The sequence below is a fragment of the Miniopterus schreibersii genome (assembly GCF_964146895.1).
Source record: "Miniopterus schreibersii genome assembly, chromosome: 15".
In the NCBI taxonomy this organism is placed as follows: Eukaryota; Metazoa; Chordata; class Mammalia; order Chiroptera; family Miniopteridae; genus Miniopterus; species Miniopterus schreibersii.
The window spans coordinates 47,582,795-47,601,405 of NC_138115.1; the positions used below are offsets into that span (position 1 = coordinate 47,582,795).

At 52.8% G+C, this 18,611-nt stretch overlaps 2 protein-coding genes across 8 annotated transcripts in view; one reads left to right on the forward strand and one right to left on the reverse strand.

Moving 5' to 3' along the window:
- Nucleotides 1-9,429, forward strand: part of SNRK (SNF related kinase) — a 35,896-nt gene extending 26,467 nt beyond the window's left edge. For all 3 annotated transcript variants that reach the window (XM_081160500.1, XM_081160499.1, XM_081160501.1), the window contains 3 exons: nt 1,078-1,290; nt 2,322-2,456; nt 5,904-9,429. In XM_081160500.1, coding sequence (XP_081016626.1) covers nt 1,078-1,290; nt 2,322-2,456; nt 5,904-7,122 — 1,567 coding nt within the window. In that variant the 3' untranslated portion in view covers nt 7,123-9,429. The remainder of the gene's footprint in view (nt 1-1,077; nt 1,291-2,321; nt 2,457-5,903) is intronic.
- A 5,210-nt stretch (nt 9,430-14,639) lies between these two features.
- ANO10 (anoctamin 10) overlaps nt 14,640-18,611 on the reverse strand; it is a 94,281-nt gene continuing 90,309 nt past the window's right edge. For all 5 annotated transcript variants that reach the window (XM_081160505.1, XM_081160504.1, XM_081160502.1 and 2 more), the window contains one exon: nt 14,640-15,265. In XM_081160505.1, coding sequence (XP_081016631.1) covers nt 15,209-15,265 — 57 coding nt within the window. In that variant the 3' untranslated portion in view covers nt 14,640-15,208. The remainder of the gene's footprint in view (nt 15,266-18,611) is intronic.

Here is an 18,611-nt window from a genome sequence, read left to right on the forward strand (position 1 = left end):
AGTATTTCATTGACGTTATGGGTGATATTTTTAAATGAGCTCAGCTAGGATTATAGCTACTAAAAGAATTTTGCTGTAGTAACAGTGTTGAGTTTCTCCCATCAGCGGGTAACTATGTATGGTGCCAGGTGGGTACTAGACTTATCGGAGGGAACCACCTTGTGATTATATAAGTGTGTAATCACTATGCTGTACACCTGGAACCAATATAATATTGAATGTCAACTGTAATTGGAAAAAAGAGCGAGAAGAAAATCTGAGAGCTTGAAGAAGTCTCTTCTCCAAGTGGAGCCCCATCTTGAGCCATGGTGGAGCATTAAGAACTTCGGTGTTCAAACTCTCCGGATTCAAATGCTAGTCTCTCTCTTTACTAATGATGTGAGAATGATGGAACCTACCTTTTTAGGATCACTATGAAGATGAAATGAATTAATGTCTATAACGCTTGTAACTCAGTCCTTAGTGTAGAGGAAGCACCTGATACGGATGTTGACGGTGACGGTTATGCCCTTACTATTATTCTTTGTACCCCAGGAAGCAGGGCAGACATTGGACGCATGCTAGATGTTTGTACTTCAGGGAGTACCTCCACAGCCCCTACTCAAAAACTAAAACCTCAACTTGTTTTTATATTGACACATATTTTTCACAAGGATGTTTAAAATGTGTCTAATAAAATGAACACCTCTGGACCTATGATCCAGCTTAAGAAATGGAACAGTTCTAATAGCTTAGAAGCCTTCTGTCTCCCTCCAAGAAGAATTACCTTTAATAATCATAGGACTGCTCAGTTTTCTACTTTCTCCTATGTCAATTTTGCTAAGTTGTGTTTTTCAAGGAACTCGTTCATTTTATCTCAATTTTCAAATTTATTGGCCTCAAGTATTTATAATATCCTCTATATTTTTAAAGTCTACAGGTCAGCGGTGGTGTTGCCCTTTTCATTCCAATATTGACACCTATTGACTTCTCTTATTTTTGTCTTGTATAGTCTTGCCTGAGTTTTATTATTTTATTAGTCTTTTCCAAAGAACTACCTTTGTTTGTTTTAACAATGGACTTAACCTTCCTTTCTAGCCTGATCACACGGATGCTGCAGAGAGATCCCAAGAGAAGGGCCTCTTTAGAAGAGATTGAAAACCATCCATGGCTTCAGGGCGTGGACCCTTCACCAGCCACCAAGTACAACATCCCCCTCGTGTCCTACAAGAACCTCTCGGAGGAGGAGCACAACAGCATCATTCAGCGCATGGTGCTCGGGGACATAGCAGATCGAGACGCCATTGTCGAGTACGTCACCACTCACCTGTACGGGGGCCATGGGTTAGGATTCCAGGAATGGACAGTGTGTCATGGATAGAGATCCCACTTGGCAGGGTTGTGTCATTTATCTCTAGAGTTCCTGGTCCAGGGCCTGGCTTTTGGGTTTTGTTTTTATTTTTGTACTAGTGACCAAGGGGCGTGCCATTGAACACTGTGGGCTTTCTCCGTTCCTACCAGGGTGGATCGGAACAGCCTGGAATCCGGATAATATAATCATCGCTTTGTTTTAGCAATGATTCATTCCCATAATAGGTCCTATGTATAAAATTTGAAGCACTTCCACAAATGAAAAGTCAGAAGTTACTTAACCCTTTGAAACAGTTGGTATGATGGAAAGACACTTTAGGAATGACTTCATTTTCCTCCCTGAATTGGTTTAATGTTCTTAGCTCAAATAAATAGCTGCTGTGGCACCATAGAGCTACTTAACGCATGTAAAGTCAGCCATAAACCCAGAAGGAACACTCAGATGGTTCAGGAGGGTCCACATGTCTGTCCAGTAGTGAGCATGCGCCCAAGTGACCCGGGAGCTGGACACCTGGGCTGTCCTCCCAGCCCTCTCGGTCTTACTGCGTGAACAGCTCCTCTGCAGGTGGCGCCTGCGCTCAGACGCACGTGTTGACCCACCTTGGCGCCTTACTTTGGAGTCGTGTTCTCGGCCCACCCTGCCGGAGGAGCTGTGGCCCATGCACATGTTGTGAAAAGTGATCTCCATGTCGCTTCTTTCCTAAGTGCTTGTGTGTTTTCACTAACTACAGAAAGGCCCTAAAAAGCCTGCTTGGGTATTTTGGGGCCTGGTGGGTCCTCTGTCGCACCCCATGCTGTTCCCTGCGAGGGCAGCTGCAGGGGGCGGGCAGGCCGCGTGCTCTGCGGGCCTCACCCCCCAGGAGCCCCCGGCACCGGCGGCGGGCCTCGGGCCTCAGAGCGTTAGCTTGGCAGTGGGTGGGTGATCCACTGACGGCATGTCTGAGGCTGTGTCCACTCCCCGTTTCCCTCAGAGCCCTGGAAACCAACAGGTACAACCACATCACCGCCACCTACTTCCTGCTCGCCGAAAGGATCCTGAGGGAGAAGCAGGAGAAAGAAATCCAGACCAGGTCCGCGAGCCCCAGCAACATTAAGGCCCAGTTTAGGTGAGAAAAACCTTCACTGATTTTAGTAAGTTAACGTTTTGAAATAGTGAACGTTGTCTGCTTGACTAATGCTTCCTAACCCTGGGTTGAGAGCGTGAACTGTGGTGACGCCTCATGGGAGGGCTAGGGTGTCTAGTTATTTCATTAAACTCTTCTAGGTCTGACATGTATTGATTAATTCCTTATTATTTTATTCCAGTAACAAGGCCAATTTTTCCCTCAGTTATTTGAAATAACTTTTTTAAATAACAAACGGCATTTCTGGGCCAGGATGTTATCTCAGGATTCCAGGGATTTGACAGTCAGATCAGCCAGTTAATTTATTGGCTGCTTGACCTTGGGAGGTCACTTAACCTCTCTGACTCAGCCTTGTGCTCCAGGAAATGGGAGTAGTAACACTACTTCCTGCGGGTGTGGTGAGGGCTGGATGAATGAAAATCTGAGGTCCTTCCTCCACCGCCCTGTTTGCTGCCCTTGTTAGGACTGTTCACCACCACTGTCCTTTCTTCCCTCCCTCTTTCCTGAGCTCCTTCTTCCTCCCACCTCCCCAGCTCCTTTTTCTCCTGCCATGTTAGTTTGCCATTTAAAAATCAAAGCTTAAGAAAGGTTACTTTTTACGTCATTATTATGAAATTTATTTAGAATTCATAGCCAGATAACGTAACCCAGAGCTGTAGTGATTCAAAAGCCAAAGGATGCTCCCAATTCTGAATAATGCTCTACACGTACCTCCAGCTATCTATGAATGTATGTGTGTGAGTATATAACTTATTTGAAAGGGGAGGAAGACCATTGGGTTTTTAATTGCTTGCAGTCAGCCTGCCATGCTAGGTTGTTGCTTGGCTGGAGCGACAGAAAAGAGAGAAGAAAACAGCCCAGGTGGCTAAGAATAAAGAGTCAGAAGTCTGAGCTGGAAGCTGAGGTTAGGAACCGCATGTCCTGGATGTTCTTCTGTAATGGAAACTAGGCAAGCTGTCTGGTGTCTGCTTGGAGGAGGCTGGGCCCCAGGGAGCCAGGGAACTCTGGGCATGAGACAGACAGGAGAGTGACCCTGAGAGGAAAGGGTCAGCCTCGTCCTGACCTGAGCCCTCTGGTGGGAAAGCAGAGCCTCAGAGGAGTCACGGCTCACTGGGCCACCTTGTCAGGAGCCACCCCCGGCCTGTGGGAGAAAGGACTATTTGGATTTTAGCTATTTTCTGTTCAGTGAAACAGAACAGAGCTCCATCTAAAGGAGATCAAATAGTATCTGAGTTAAATTAGTTTGCTTCTAGAAATTGCAAAGCCAACAGTAGCTATAAAGCAGCAGCAGAGTCTTGCACACAGTTTTCCTTACCCTCCTGGGGATTCTGGAGGGAGACTCTGTGAAGGTCTCCCTCCCTCCTGTGGCCCAGGGCCCACCAGCAAGGGGCAGACATCTGCCTACCTGCCTTCTCTTTATATCGCTGTGACTTCAGTGTCCAAACTCTGGGCCTGACTTGGCTCTGTTGCGGAGGATGCCTTGTGGTCAGAGTGACCCGGGATGTAGAAACCTTACAGAGTCAGAAGACTGGTGTTTAAATCAGCGTAGTTAGTGCTGCAGAGAGGGCTGGCCAGGGAGAGCCAGCTACAGAGTGAACACATTCTTAGGTTCTTGCCAGGGTTGGGTGGAAACACGGTATGGTCTGTCAGAGAGGCCTTGTGAAGTCCTCCAAGGAGCTGAGCTAAGCACGGGAGGTGAGTGCGCGCTTCCTCTCAGAGAGAGAGTAGGAAGTGGGGAGAACCACCGGGGCCTGACCACAGGGTCCCCTCCATCCACCAGGCATTCACTCAGAGGGCTGCGTAGGTGGCAGAAAGAGCCACCACCCTGCGGCTTTAGTAACCACGGAATCCAGCCTAGATGTCACTGTCTTCAGGCCTGTGTGATCTTAGGCAGGATACTCACCCTCTCCGTGTTTCAGATTTCCTCTCTTGTAAAGAGGGGATAACAGCACCTGCCTCGTGGGATTGTGGGATCAATGAATTAATCCCTGTAGGCTGTCAGCAGTGCTGGTTTCATAAGCGCTCAGTGTGACTCACATAACCTCTTGTTGGCAGCCTTTCTTCTCATTGTGATAAACCACACTTTTCTCACATTGTGCTGGGCCCAGTGGGTGTGAGCTCCTTAACCATGTGATTGACTCGTGTAAACACGAGCCACTGGTTCAGAAGTGGCAGGTAGTGACCACTACTGCTGCAGCCCTTCCCCATCCTGGCTCCGGGGGTGGGGAGAGGCGGAGAGAAGAGCCTTCCTTATGTCTGTGCCCCTCCCCATGCTTGAGGGACTGGCTGCCGCTCAGGCGAAGCAGGCACACTGTCAGCACCTCGCCCCCCACCACGGGCTCCCCCAGTGTTTGCGGGGTGAGGCTCTGAGTGGCTGCTCAGCCTGAAAGCCATGCTCTGTGCAGCTCTGCAGGACCCCGAGGCTCTCCGGGAGGTGGGACATTTGTGCTGGTGGAGGACAGATGACTTGTCCAGAGACACTGCTTGACCTCAAACCATTGTCAAACCCTCAGCTTCTGTGGACTGCCGAGCAGGGACTGTAGCAAGTGGCCCTCCACCCTCAGGAGAACCTGATCAGGCTCGGAGTTGGGGGGGAAGATGTCCGTTATAAATTCCTATGAATTTTATCAAGCTGTAGGTTTAATTAGGTTTTATTTCTAGGATAACATAATTGGTGTGAAATGAAAATGTCGCGTGGAAGTGGCTGTTTTAAGTGTCTGGCATCTGCCAGTTACTGGGCAGAGAGGACAGCTGAGCGTTCCAAGATGTTTGTTCAAAACAGGCCAGAGACCTCGTTTTCAAAAGTCTCTTTGGGTACCTAGCAGTGTTCTTGTTACTTGGGTCACTCCAGATTGGGGGTAAACGCAAAGTTTAAATGATAGTGGATTTTGCTGTCGGGCACTCTTGTGGGAGCACTTAAAATGCACGTATTTGTATTTGGCTTACTGCATTTTTCAGTTGGTGAAGAGATTTATATATGCCAGTGCACACTGACTCTTCTCTCCAACATCCTCATACTTAAGTCCATCGAACTATTTCCATTTATTTTTGTAGATACCAGACTTTTACGCCACCCTATAATATCTGGAGGACTGAAAATTTCGGGTGAATTTTATGAGCAATAATATACCTTCAGAGGCTGTGCCCTCAGACCCGGAGGGACAGCGTGGGTGCTGTTCGGGCGGTGCTCTGGCGCCGACCCCCTGGCTGCGGTGTGTCCTGGGGCCTGGGAGAGGCGCCTCCGCAGCCCGCGGGGGCGTCTCCTCGGGCACCGGCCGCAGGGCGAAGGGCGCCCCGAGCCCGCGGTGGCTGCTGCCGGCGGGGCGGGCGGGGGCGGGGCTGCTGCCTCGTCCGGGCGTCTGCCCCTGTCCGTTGCGGGGTGTCCCCAGCGTCCGCACGTGTCACATGGCTCGTCTCTGTCTGTCGCAGGCAGTCGTGGCCGACCAAGATCGACGTGCCCCAGGACCTGGAGGACGACCTCACGGCCACGCCCCTGTCCCACGCGGCCGTGCCTCAGTCTCCCGCGCGGGCGGCCGACGGCGTCCTCAACGGGCACCGCGGCAAAGGCCTGTGCGACGCGGCCAAGAAGGACGACCTCCCGGAGCTGGCGGGGCCCGCGCTGGCCGCCGCGCCCCCCGCGAGCCTGAAGCCGGCGGGCGGCGGGCGGAAGTGCCTGTTCCGCGTGGAGGAGGACGACGAGGAGGAGGAGGAGGACCGGAAGCCCGCGGCGCTGCCCGCGCAGGTGGTGCTGCGCCGAAAGCCCTCCGTCACCAACCGCCTGACGTCGCGCAAGAGCGCGCCGGTGCTGAACCAGATCTTCGAGGAGGGCGAGTCGGACGACGAGTTCGACATGGACGAGAACCTGCCGCCCAAGCTGAGCCGCTTGAAGATGAACATCGCCTCCCCGGGGACGGTGCACAAGCGCTACCACCGGCGGAAAAGCCAGGGCCGCGGCTCCAGCTGCAGCAGCTCGGAGACCAGCGACGACGACTCGGAGAGCCGCCGGCGCCTGGACAAGGACAGCGGCTTCACCTACTCCTGGCACCGCCGGGACAGCAGCGAGGGGCCGCCGGGCAGCGAGGGCGACGGCGGCGGCCAGGGCAAGCCGAGCAACGGCGGCGGCGGGGCGGACAAGGGCAGCCCCGGCGAGAACAGCGCGGGCGGGGGCAGCCCCGCGGGCGGCGCGGGCGGCGCGCCGGGCGGCTCCTCGGGCAGCACGCGCCGCTGCGCCGGCCCCGCCAACTCCACGCAGCTGGCGTCGCGCAGCGCCGGGGACCTGGTGCAGAGCCTCAAGCTCATGGGCCTGTGCCTGGGCTCGCAGCTGCACGGCGGCACCAAGTACATCCTGAGCCCGCAGCACGGCCTGTCCTTCTCCAGCGTCAAGGTCCAGGAGAAGTCCGCGTGGAAGATGTGCATCAGCTCGGCCGGCCACCCGGCGCCCGCGCCCGCGCCCGGCGGCCTCAAGTTCTTCTCCGACCACGTGGCGGGCAGCGCCGCGGGGCTAGAACGGATACAGAGCAAGAACCTGAAAAATAACGTGCTCCAGCTACCTCTGTGCGAAAAGACCATCTCTGTGAACATCCAGCGGAACCCCAAGGAGGGGCTGCTGTGCGCCTCCAGCCAGGCCACCTGCTGCCACGTCATTTGACTGGGCCGCGGCCACCGGCACGCTTCCTGCGCAGAGCGTGGAGCCCGGCTCCCGGCGCCGTTTCCTTTCGGTTTTCCTCTTTTGCAGCGGGCAGTTATTTATTGTTTCCCTGTGTCGCCCGGCGCTGAGACAATGCATGGTCGTTGTGCATGCTGCTGCTAGACACCGCCTTTCTGTCCCAGCCGAAAAGTCAGTCTCTTGTGTCACTTTCACATTCATAATTTTAGTGTGATCAGGATTAAATTAAAATGTATATTTGGAACACTTAAAATGTATAAATGGAGCACTTAAAAATTTAATGTTCCGCACTTAACCTAGACCGAGAAAAAATGCTTTTGTTTCCTTGTTGAAAAACCTAAATTCCTGTCCTGACCTTCTGTGGCACGGAGACTCCGTGCTCTGAGGACACACTGGTGTCCGTGACAGAACCAAAGCAATAACGGTGTGACCCGACAGGCCTGGAGCCCGCGGACGTGCCCGCCAGCCTGCCGAGGCCGCGCCGGGCAGAGCACAGCCGGCGTCTGCGCTGAAACCCTAAGCCGCGATCTCAACGTACCCACACCTGTTTGTCTTAAGCTATAGTGTGAGGGAAAGTTTGGGCTCTTAAAGTTTAACTGGAAGAGATTTCCTTGTTTTGTAATAGGTGAGATAAAGTACTTAGATTTGTAAGGCAGCTCCCCCTGTAGTGGTAAATTACAAGCAGACAATCTTATTTTGTAATGTGATAAAGTGAACTGATGACGTCTTAACTCTACTATCGAGTGTATGTCTGTTTAACAGAACAAAGTGATGCTCGGTGTAAACTCCTTCCTGTGGGGCACAGCCCAGGGTTTCCTTCAAAACCGTGTAGATAGAAGAAACCATAGGGCCTGATACAGAAGCAAAGGTGCGCACAGAGGTTGGCAAAGTCAGAACCCCTAAATTAAAAAAACAGAAACCACCCATATATATATACACACATGGATTGATTTTTATGAGTTCGGTAATTAGGTTGTCTCTCTTGTTAGTTCCATTTTACATCTTTTTTAGCTCAATTAGCTATGAAAATTGGCTGACCCAAAAATTCACATAAAAGGGTAGAGTCCACACATACAGCAAGCAAAAATGCACAAAGCCTGCTCCATTCTTGTTTTGGGGGTGTTTTTTTGTTGTTGCTGGAAGCTTTTTTCACTTTGCCTTCCTGCCAAAACAGTAATCAAGAACTCTTGCTTTAAACTGTTCCTGTACAAAGACTCCTTTTGACCAGATAGTCATCTTTCATGACGTTTTATCTGTAGGACACAGTATATTGGAAATCACTGGTTGGAAGGGGCCAGATGCTACTTTTCTTTGCTGGGCCCTGGGGATCTAAAAGGCAATGCTTAGCCACATTGGTGATATGAGGTGGCTGGGCCTGGGGCCTTCCCACACCCATCAGCCTCCAGTGGTGTCCCTGAAGTGGCAGTGTCCTGGCACTGCAGTGGCAGAGCACCATGGACGGCATTCCGTTGGTCATGGTTTCTCCAAGTATACACTGATCTTGCTCCTTTAGTGTTCACATATTTTACTCAGAACTCGGAATTTCACTGTATACTTACTAGACTAAGTAAAGATGATACTTCAACTACTTTTACTTTCTAGACCTAGGCTAGATATGTTTTAAGCTATAGCTCTAGTTCATTGTGATATTTATAAAATTGAAAGCTATGAGACTAGGTGTGTGGGTGAAGCCATAGAACACATTTGCTTGAAATTCTTGAGCAGGGATCTTATAAAGGGCCAGAAATAAGATGTGTGGTTCACATAGACCGTGAGCGTAACATCTGTATTAAACGTAGGAGAGAAGTTTATAAAGGGCATTGGCAATAAACTCTTTGTTGCAGCTGTTTTCCAAGTAATGTAAATACTTTTTCCTGTGATTATGTATAGCCTTGGAATGGCACCTTTTAACCCACATGTGTTTGGTTTTCAATGGTTTTTTTTAATATTCAGATGTATATATGGTGCTCACTTTAGATCAGCAGTGTTGACCATTTATGCTGCATAGCTGTATCATAGCCTTATTAGTTGTGTGTGGTTGGTTGGCCCTCTGGGCACACAGATGTCAGTCTGAGTGGTGTCTCACTCGTTCCTAGGTGAATGACTGTGCATGTGTTGTATGTCATAGTATGTTGTCCCATAAACGGAAGGGAGCGAGTAACCATTACATTAAGATAATATTGGACCAAACTATTTACCTGCTCTAACCAGTTTCTCGTACCCCTTAACCTGTCTTCAGAAGTTGCATAGAGTTACAGTAGTGTGTAAATTAAATATTGTGGACAATTAGTCTTGTATTTTTCTGTATGTGTGTGTGTATATATATACATATATGTGTATATATATAAAAAATATGTACTTCTGACAATTCTATCTGTATTTAAAGATGTGACAATCTTGACACCGATTTTAAGAGTAGCCGTGAGACTGAATCAAATTAAAGGGATTTCTACCACGTGAGAATCGACGTGTGTTAAGAGGGTACAGAATTATCAGCCGATTTGGTCAGTTGCTTCCACTGCTGGTTGATTTTCCTCATTGTGTAAACATTGACAGGTATGTGACAAATGGGAAAGAATCCAAATAAAAAAGTGGCATATTGGTGTTCAGCAATATAAATCGCGTCCCATGTTGTTTCTTCTCGGAACGCAGCCTGTGTGCAGCCCAGGCCTGGGCCCTGCCTTGCTCCCGACTCAGCAGCAGGCCTGCCGCGTGCTTGAACCCCGTGGGCACAGCCCCGGGTGGGCCCACTGCCCGGGAATTACACTTTATTTCCCGGTCATCTGCTCTCCTCACTCGCCGGTCACCACGCTCCCTAAAGAAGCCATTGGACCTGCCGCCTTCGTGCGTCCACAGCCCTGCCCGTCCCGGCGCGGGCTCAGGCGGTCGCCACGCTGGCCCCGCGACTGTGCGGCGTGCGGCAGCCACGAGGACGGGTCCTTCTCTGTCCGCCAGACCATTGCTCACGGCACACAAATCCAACATGATCCTACCTCCTACCTTTCTCTAGCTGTGCCACGTGGCTGTTCTTTTCACTCTCAAGCCTTCCAATCAGGGTTTTGCTGCAATCACCCAACCAAAAGTCCGTTTTATTCAAGGTCAGCAAGGACCTCCATCGGCCAATTCCAGATGTCAGTTTTTAAGAACAGATATAATCCACATACCCCTAAGTGAATTGTGTATTAAATGGTACGATTCAGTAGATTCTCAGAGTTGTGCGACCATTACCATACCCCCCCAAATCTTATGCCCCTTAGCACATTCTGCCTTTCTCACGCCCCATCCCAGCCTCAGCGCCGCGCAGCCACTAATCCAGTGCTCAGTTTCAAACCCACGTTAGCGTTCCATGAGTCGGTCACTTCCCTGCGAACTCCCATCGTCCAGGACCCGTCGGCCTTGCTGCTCTTCAGTGCACTCGCTTCCCGTTCTAACCTCCGATCTTGAGATACCCCGAGGTTCAGTTCTGGATCCCTGTTCTCTCCACACTCAGTCTGGATCCCGTGAAGTCGAACATCTATAGGTAGAACCCAAACAGGTTTACCCCACACTTCTCCCAGGATCGCCAGATTCCAGCTTCTATTTGACTCTGCTACTTGGATGAGTCTAGTAAGCACCTTAATTTTTGCAAAGTCCAGAACTCCTGCTAATCTTCCCCCTCAAATCCTTACCCTCCTAATGCTCCCCATCTTGTAAATGGCAGCTCTAAACCTTCATTAGTTTTGCACAAACCAAAAATCTTGGTGTCCTTTACTTTCGTCCCAGCATCCCACCCGCCATCAACAAGTATTAGTCACCATTCAAACATTGGCCCCTTATTGCCTCACTGTTAACGTTCTGGTCCCTGACACCATCGTCACTCCTCTGGACAACTGTAAATGCCTCTTAACGGGCCTTGCTTCTGCTCATTTCCTTTGGTCTGTTCTCCATGCAGCAGCGTTCGTGATCCCTTTGAAAGCTGGATCATGTCATGTTTTGAAAGATGTTTGATTTCCAAATAGTTGGGATTTTCCACATAAGTTTCTGTTCTCGATTTCTAGTTTAATTGTGCTGTGGTCAGAAGTCATGCTTTGTAAATTTTAATTCTTTTTAAACTTATTGAGCTTGTTCTCGGATCCAGCCACTGTCCTATGCTGGTGAATGTTTTCATGAATGCTTGAGAAGTGCTGTCGCTGGTCAAGGGTTCTCCGTGTCAATTAGTTCAAGTTGATTGATGAAGTTGTTCCAAGTCTTCTATATCCTTACTGATTGTTTCCTATCAATTACGGAGAGAGGAGCACAGAAATCCAGCTATAATTGTGGATTTGCCCACTTCTTTGGTTCTGTCAGTTTTGCTGCATGAAATTTGAATCTTGCTAAGTACATGCACATTTAAGACTGTTGTGTTTTCTTGACGAATCAACCCCTCTTCACTGTTATGAGATGTTCCTCCCCATCCCTGGTAAGTTCTTCTTTGTCCTGAAATCTACTTGGTGTGATATTAATATAGCGGCTGTAGCTGTCTTCAACTTGTGGGAGTATATCCTTTATCCATGTTTTTACTTTTAACCCATCCGTCTTTATATTTAAAGTAGGTTTTTTTGTTTGTAGACAGCATATAGTTGGGTCTTGCTTTTTTTCTACCCAATCTGCAAATCTTTTATTTGGAGTGCTTGGACCAGTTACAGTTAGTGTAATTATGAACATGGTTGAGTTTAAACCTACCGTCTTTCTAGTTGTTTTCTATTTCTCTCACCTATTCTTCGATTCTTCTTCCTGCTTTTACTACCTTCTTTTGGGTTAACTTGGCCCTTTTTATTGGCTTATTGGTTGTGCCCCTTTCTTTCGTAGTGGCTGCTGTAGGGAAGATGTGTGTATTCACAGCCTGGCACTGCTTCGTGTAGAATGTAACGACCTTACAACTATACTTCCACTTTCCTCCTGCTCTTCCTGCTGCTGTGACATATTTTGTTTTTACATATTCATACATGTTTTAAATAATTTTTTAGGAGATGAAGCATGAGGGGGAGCCTTTTTACCTACATCTTTAGCATTCACAGCACCCTCCATTCCTTTGGGTACATCCTCATGTTTCCCTTCTGCCTGTGGAACTTTTAAAATTTTTTTCATAGTGCAGGTCAGCTGACAATACATGTTCAGCTTTGCTTGTCTGAAAAAATTTATTGATGGACATTTTCACTGGGTTCAGAATTCTAGGTAGGCAACTGTTTTTTTTACTGCAGTGCTGGACACTGGATTTTGCGTTGTTGAGTGCTGGGTTTTCTACTTGTGTAAAAAGTGTAGGGCTTTGTTCTGGCCTCTAGTTACCTGGAATCAGCTGGCTCCTTTGGGCTTGGCTTTAAAGCGGCAGGATAGATCCGGGGCAGCCTTTGGGCTCATTTGGCCACCACCACGGCAGGGCCCTTCCACTCCGGCTGGTGGGGGCCTGAGCGGCTCCCGCTTTGCGGCTCTAAGCACCGAGCCTCCGCTCTCCAGGGCCTTTCTCCAGCCCCAGGCCGTTTCCTGCACTCAGACTGCGGGTTTGCCGAGCCGCTCACTCTCGGCAGCTGGTGCCAGCTTCTGCCTCGTGCCCTGGGGTTGGGAGGGGCAGAGGTCGCCTTAAGTGGCTCTGAGCCAGGCAGCGAAGTGGAGGGAGGGCGGCTTCGCGTCTGCGCCTCCGAGCGGCCCCTGGTCAGTGAGCACTGCTCCAGGATCCAGCGGCTCTTCGATGGGATGACTCGGCTGCAGGCCTGTGCCTGTTGGAGACGGGGGAGGGGGGCAGCAGACCCGGACTCCCCCAGCTCTGCCCTTTCTGCCGCCTCCTGCCTGGGCCTCAGCAATGGGGAGACAGCCGTGCCGACACTTTGGGCTGTTTCCCCTTCCTCCGAGGAGGTTCACAGCACTGTAAAAGGGAGGCCATGATTTCTGTGAGCCACTTGGCAACATCTGTGCCACAGGCTCAAGGGAAACTGCCATCATTCCTCCCCCACACTTTGTAATCCATCATGAGACCCACACACCAAGGGCCAAAGGACTACGGAGGGCACCCTCTCTAGTGCATGAGGCCAGGGTATGGGGTGGGGGGGACAGCACTGCCCTGATGTCTCCCAGAATCCAGTCAAGAGGACAACAAGGTGTGGCCGCCTTGGTCCCTCCCACCCCTGCTCCTGAGCATCTCCCACAAGCTAGATGCCACCCACTCAGGTGCTGGGACAAAGAGAACCATTAGCCCAGCAGATCTATGTAGCATCCCCTTCCTGCTGGCTTTCCTGTGGGCACAACCTGACCAGTCCCCCCATACCCATCTCCTCCATCCTGTGCCCCAGGGGCTGGCCCAGTGGAGGTGGTCCCCGTGCATCCAGGCCGACCTCAGGGGTCCCACCTTCCCTGGGCAAGACTGGCTGAGTCCTGGTTAAGTGTGTGGTTCGTTCACCTGGTCACTTAGGAAGGGCAGAGGGAAGCGCTGGGCATGAAAGTCACAGCGCAGGGAACCCGGGGTCTGCGCTGGCACCTCATGGGTGAGGAGGGCCCCCTGGAGAGAGGCTACCAGCCTTGAGACAGCTGTGAGCCCTCGGGCAAGGAGAGGAGCTGATAGGGTTCACACCCAGAGCCACCCCCTGGCACTCCTGTATTCATGTGACGGGGGAGACAGACGGAGCGGGGTCGAGGGCCCCGCCTGAACACAGGCCCCAGGCTGGGCCCCGAGGAAGCTCCTGGCTCAGGACCAGTGGCAGGGACCACTCAGTGTGTGTAAGGCATGAGCAAGTTCTAGAAAGCACTTGTCCAGCCTCGAGCAACCACTGAATGCGCACGTGGGCCTTGGGCACCTCAGACCAAGCGGGGGTGGGCATGCTGGCACGCGCAGCGGTCTGGCAGCATCAACTGGACACCCAAGAGTGGCAGGTAGGGGATGGAGGGTGGGGGTGGGGGCTCCCAAAACTGATGCTTGAAGGGCCTCTGAAGCCACCCCTTCCTGATGTGGAGGGAATCCAGGGTCACCCAGGTGGCCGAGGCACCCACAGCTTTCTGAGTGGAAGTGCCCACTGTCCTCGTGTCCGGATATGAGACATGGGCCCTGGAGGGGGGAGCTGTTTCCCGAGGCGGGATCTGTACAGCTGGAGAAAGGAGCCAGGTCCTGCCCTCCCAGGCGGCCCTGGTGACTAGACCACAGGTGGGAGCAGCAGGCTCCAGTCGCTGCCTTGTGTCTGGAGGGCCACGGGCAGTTAGGGGGGCACAGCATCCCTGGCCCCTCCCCTCTGGTGTCAGCCATGCAGGGTGCCAGGTGTGGCAGCTGGCCCTCGGCCTGGCACCCTGTGCATGGAAGCAGCCCCCATGGCCCTTGCCAGGCTCCAGCAGTAGCAGAACCTCCTGAGACCCACCCGAGCTCCCGCTGCAGGCCTGGGAAGTAGCACCAGGTGCCCAGCCCCATGCTCAGCTCCCCACCTCGGGGCGCCACCGAGTGACCTGCCCCCAAGCTCCTCCCAGAACCCAGTGGGCCATCTCAGTGCACACGTGGGAAGGAGTCGGAGAGGTACATGGTGCCTTTAATAGCTCAGTTTCTATTGCTTTGGCTGATAACGTGTCTTAACTTGTTGCCAAGTAGAACCAGGAAGAGGTAAGTTGTCGGGTTCTGGAGAACTGCCTCTTGTGCACCCCTCACTCTAAACTGAGGCTGGCAGAAGCCCCCTTCAGAATGGCTTTCACCCCGCCCGCCACCCTACCCCACGGATCCGGGGGCGCTGGTGGGGTGGGGTGACTGTCACCGTGAGGGGCACCATGGAGAGCTGGTGGCCCATACCCACGAGCCGCTCAGGGCAGCAGTGGCTCTGGAGGGAGGTCAGGCATGTGGAGTGGAGTGGAGTGGAGTGGAGTGGAGTGGAGTGGAGTGTGGGGCTTGGGCAGAAACCAGGGGGACAGAGTGGGGAGTTGCCAGGAGGGGGTCCTGGTCGCCCTCTTCCCTCCCTGAGCTGAGACGCTGCAGAGGGAGGAGGTGGGTGCCTGCCACGGGGCAGCTGCTTCATTTGGCTGAGCCTTGGGTCTGGGTTTGAAGCCGCGATGCTGTGACCCACTCCTGGTGCCCCTCTGCCTGCACTCAGGTCGCCATCCCCTTCCCTTCTTCCTTCAGGTTCTCGGCCACAAGCTTCATCTGCTGTTGAGAGAAGAGAGGACACTGGGTGAGCCCTGCAAGCCCAAGTGGTGGTATCTCCGTGGTGGCACCTCCGTGGTAGCAGGGGCTCCCACAGCCCTATTTGTTGAATAAATGAATAGCTACTCTGGAATTTCGCTTAAAAGACACGCAGAGATTTCTGATAACTATTTATGGGGAAAAACAAAACTGAGACAAACACTGCTGGTGCCCTGGGTACCTGGCTGCCCCCCTTGGGAGCCCACCTGCCACATGGCACTGGACACAGCACCCGGCTCCCTCGCTCTCAGGGGGAGGAGGCCCTTCCACAGGCTGAATCAAGTGCCTCAGCCCCCTCTTCACCCCCACCCCCTCTCGGATGATCCCACTTCGTGGGGACGGCTCTCATCTTTCTGAGCCTGCTCTGTCTCCCACAGGGTGATGCAGATAGGCTCCTGGAGGCTGACCCCCTCCACCTGGGTTGAGGGAACTGCTTGGCCCTCACATGCCCACATGAAAGCAGGGTTCAGGGGATGGCTTTTGATGGGGAAGGGGAGAGGGGTCACGGTGCGCAGTCTGCAGGCGGGGGCAGCATTTCCGCAGGCCTCGAGCAGCTCCTCAGTGGGTGGTGGACGGGATCCTGATGACGGGCTCTCTCCCCTGCACCACCCGGCCCTAAGTGACTTCAGTGTCACTTTTTGGAGATACTCCCTCTCTCAGGCCCTAAGTTGGGGGGGGGGGTCACCAGGCCAGGCTGTGGGCCCCAGATGAGCAGGGGGAATCCAGCCGCGCTGGCCCTGGGCACCAGGCGGCCTCCTGCACCTCAGCTCTTTGGCGCTTCTCTTTAGCTACCCTGCCTGGGGGTCTTGTCCCCTTTAAAAGAAACCTGGCTTCTTTGGGATCCTTAAATGAAAACCTCATTAAACACAAGCAGGATAACAGTGCTACATCTTTCCTACAAAAAGCATTAGATGGAGGAAGAAATCTCCAACTCGTGACTCATTGAGCGCTCATGTTCCAAATCACGCTAAGCAGCAGGCTGGGGTTTGCATCATTGTTAGTGATGATTATAATAGGAACCTGATCACTGTGTTGGCCAGGGCGCAGCTGAACCTGAGAAAATGGGTAACTACCCCTCTCCCTGTGGAGAAAAGTCCAGAAATGGTTTCTGAGACCTGCAATGCTTCCCCCGCAAGCTGGGGCAGACCCTCCCTGGGCCACAACCAGCACTGGGATCCTCTATGCACAGCACCCAGGAAATCCCAACCAGTTGATTTGGTTGGGATTACCCAATTTGAGATGTTAGCAACTACTACCCCTCCCCCCACAAAGCCACAACGACCGACAGAAGGTCTCCATCTGGAAGGACGGGGCCTGTGCCTTCCTCTCACTGCGCGCTGGAGGCCTCGCCGGCGCAGCTGGCTCTCCCAGTGGCTGGATGGAGCCCAGCTGGCCTCTCGGGCCCGACTGTCCCGGGCACCAGCTCAAACAGGAATTGGCTTCTTCAGTTTCAGCGTCAGCACCTGGGGGCTGGGGCTTGCCCCCCGCCCATCCTGCTAGGCTCAGGTGCTTGGGCCTGCGGTCAGCAGCGCAATCCCTGTCCCTGCTTCCCCAGCCCCCTCCACTGATTTAATGGACGGTGTGGCCTGGGCACCAGGGTTTTGCTGGCTTCTCCAGGTGATTCTAATTCTCAAAGGCAACCCTTTCTACAGCTCTGCCCCGAGGGGAGTGGGCCAGGAAGGGAGCAGACGGGAGCCTCCCTCCCACACTTCTGTGCCCATGCACCTGGCAGCAGAGCAAGGCCTCCTGTCCGTGTCACTGACAAGGCTAAGCAACTCGTCTGAGGTCATGCAGCCGGAGTCAGGGCTAAAATCAGACGAGGGCCCAGCAATTTAGGTGAAAAAGAGAAGAGCAGGCCTTCTGAAGCTCCACATTCTGACCGAGACTACTTGTATTGGTTGGATCTAGAGGACTGTTAACCTCAAACAGCAATATTCTGAGCACATCCTAACATAATGATCCCAAACGCCAGCTCTGCCCTGGGCTGGCAATGCCATCGGAGATGCAGGTGGAGGGCAGGAGGGCAGAGCCGTCCCTCGGGCTGTCCTGGGAGGAGACAGCCACAGCCTCTTCCTCTGGAAGGGTTGGCTGGTTCGTTTTAATATTTGACAGTGTAAAACTTGCTGACAACCAAATGTGCCGGTGCTGAACCCCACATCCCCACCCCGTGTCCCCATCTCAGGGGCCACTCTAACCTAGCCACTCAGACCAAAACCTCAGGGGTCACTGGTTACCTCTGCACCCCTACCTCCTTTCAGTCTGCTGCTGGGTCCTATCCCAGCCCACCCCACCCCAGTCCCCCCCACCCATCGCCTTAAGGCCGTCGCTTCCACTACACTGAACCACCTCCCAGACTATCCCACGCTTGTCTGAAATCAGCTTAAACCATGCTTATAAGATGGGACCAGAACATGCACTCCACAGGTTTCCCACAGTCTCTGGGCTGAAACCTGGTCCCTGCTTCTCTCTGTAGGCGCTGGACCCTGATCACCAGCGCAGAGGGGCTGCCTGTCACAGCCACATCCCTCTTAATTCCTGCGCTCCACTCATACTGTTTCTTTTGTTCGTTGTTTACATGCCTGTTTTATTTGTTTTAAATACTCTACCCCACCTAGCATGTCATCTCCCTCCGGAGAGCAGATGATGACGCTACCCAAGCCTACAACAGCTCCGGCACTGGGGTGAGCGCTCCTTAAATACTCGTGGAGGCGGGCCCACCACGGCTTCGCAGGTAGCAGCACCCGAGGGGTTATAACTCAGCGATGATGGACAGCTGGGCTCCTTTCTCACGGGTATGTAAATGGGACACACTCATGTTCCCGAAGTCAGTGTCACTCTCTGGACCACAAATCTGTCGGTCACAAGTATAGGGTCGCAGAAAACACACCGTTAGCATGCACTTAATTTAGGTCAGAAGTTCCAGGGTTTCGGAGTCCAGACAGTTACCTTCCCTGGCGACAAAGCAGACCTGGCCCCAGCCCCGAAGACTCTCCCTCAGGGGGGACTAAGCGCCTCGGGTGTGGCCTGGGTGAGGGTGTCTGCAGTTATAGCTGGTGGGAGGAGCAAGGAGGAAACTCGGGGGCCACCAGGAAGGTGGCTTGAAGTATCAGCTCGGTCCCCGCTGGAAACAGACTCCTCCAAGATCAAGAACCAGCTGCAAGCCCTGGGGCCCCGGGCCCGCTCGTGCAGCGGGGAGATGCCCGTGTCCAGAGTTCATTAACTGCACGGGTTCATTAACTACACGGGTTCATTAACTGCACGTGCTGACCCTGGGGAAGGCTACACGTGCTGGCGCTGGGGAGGGTAAACA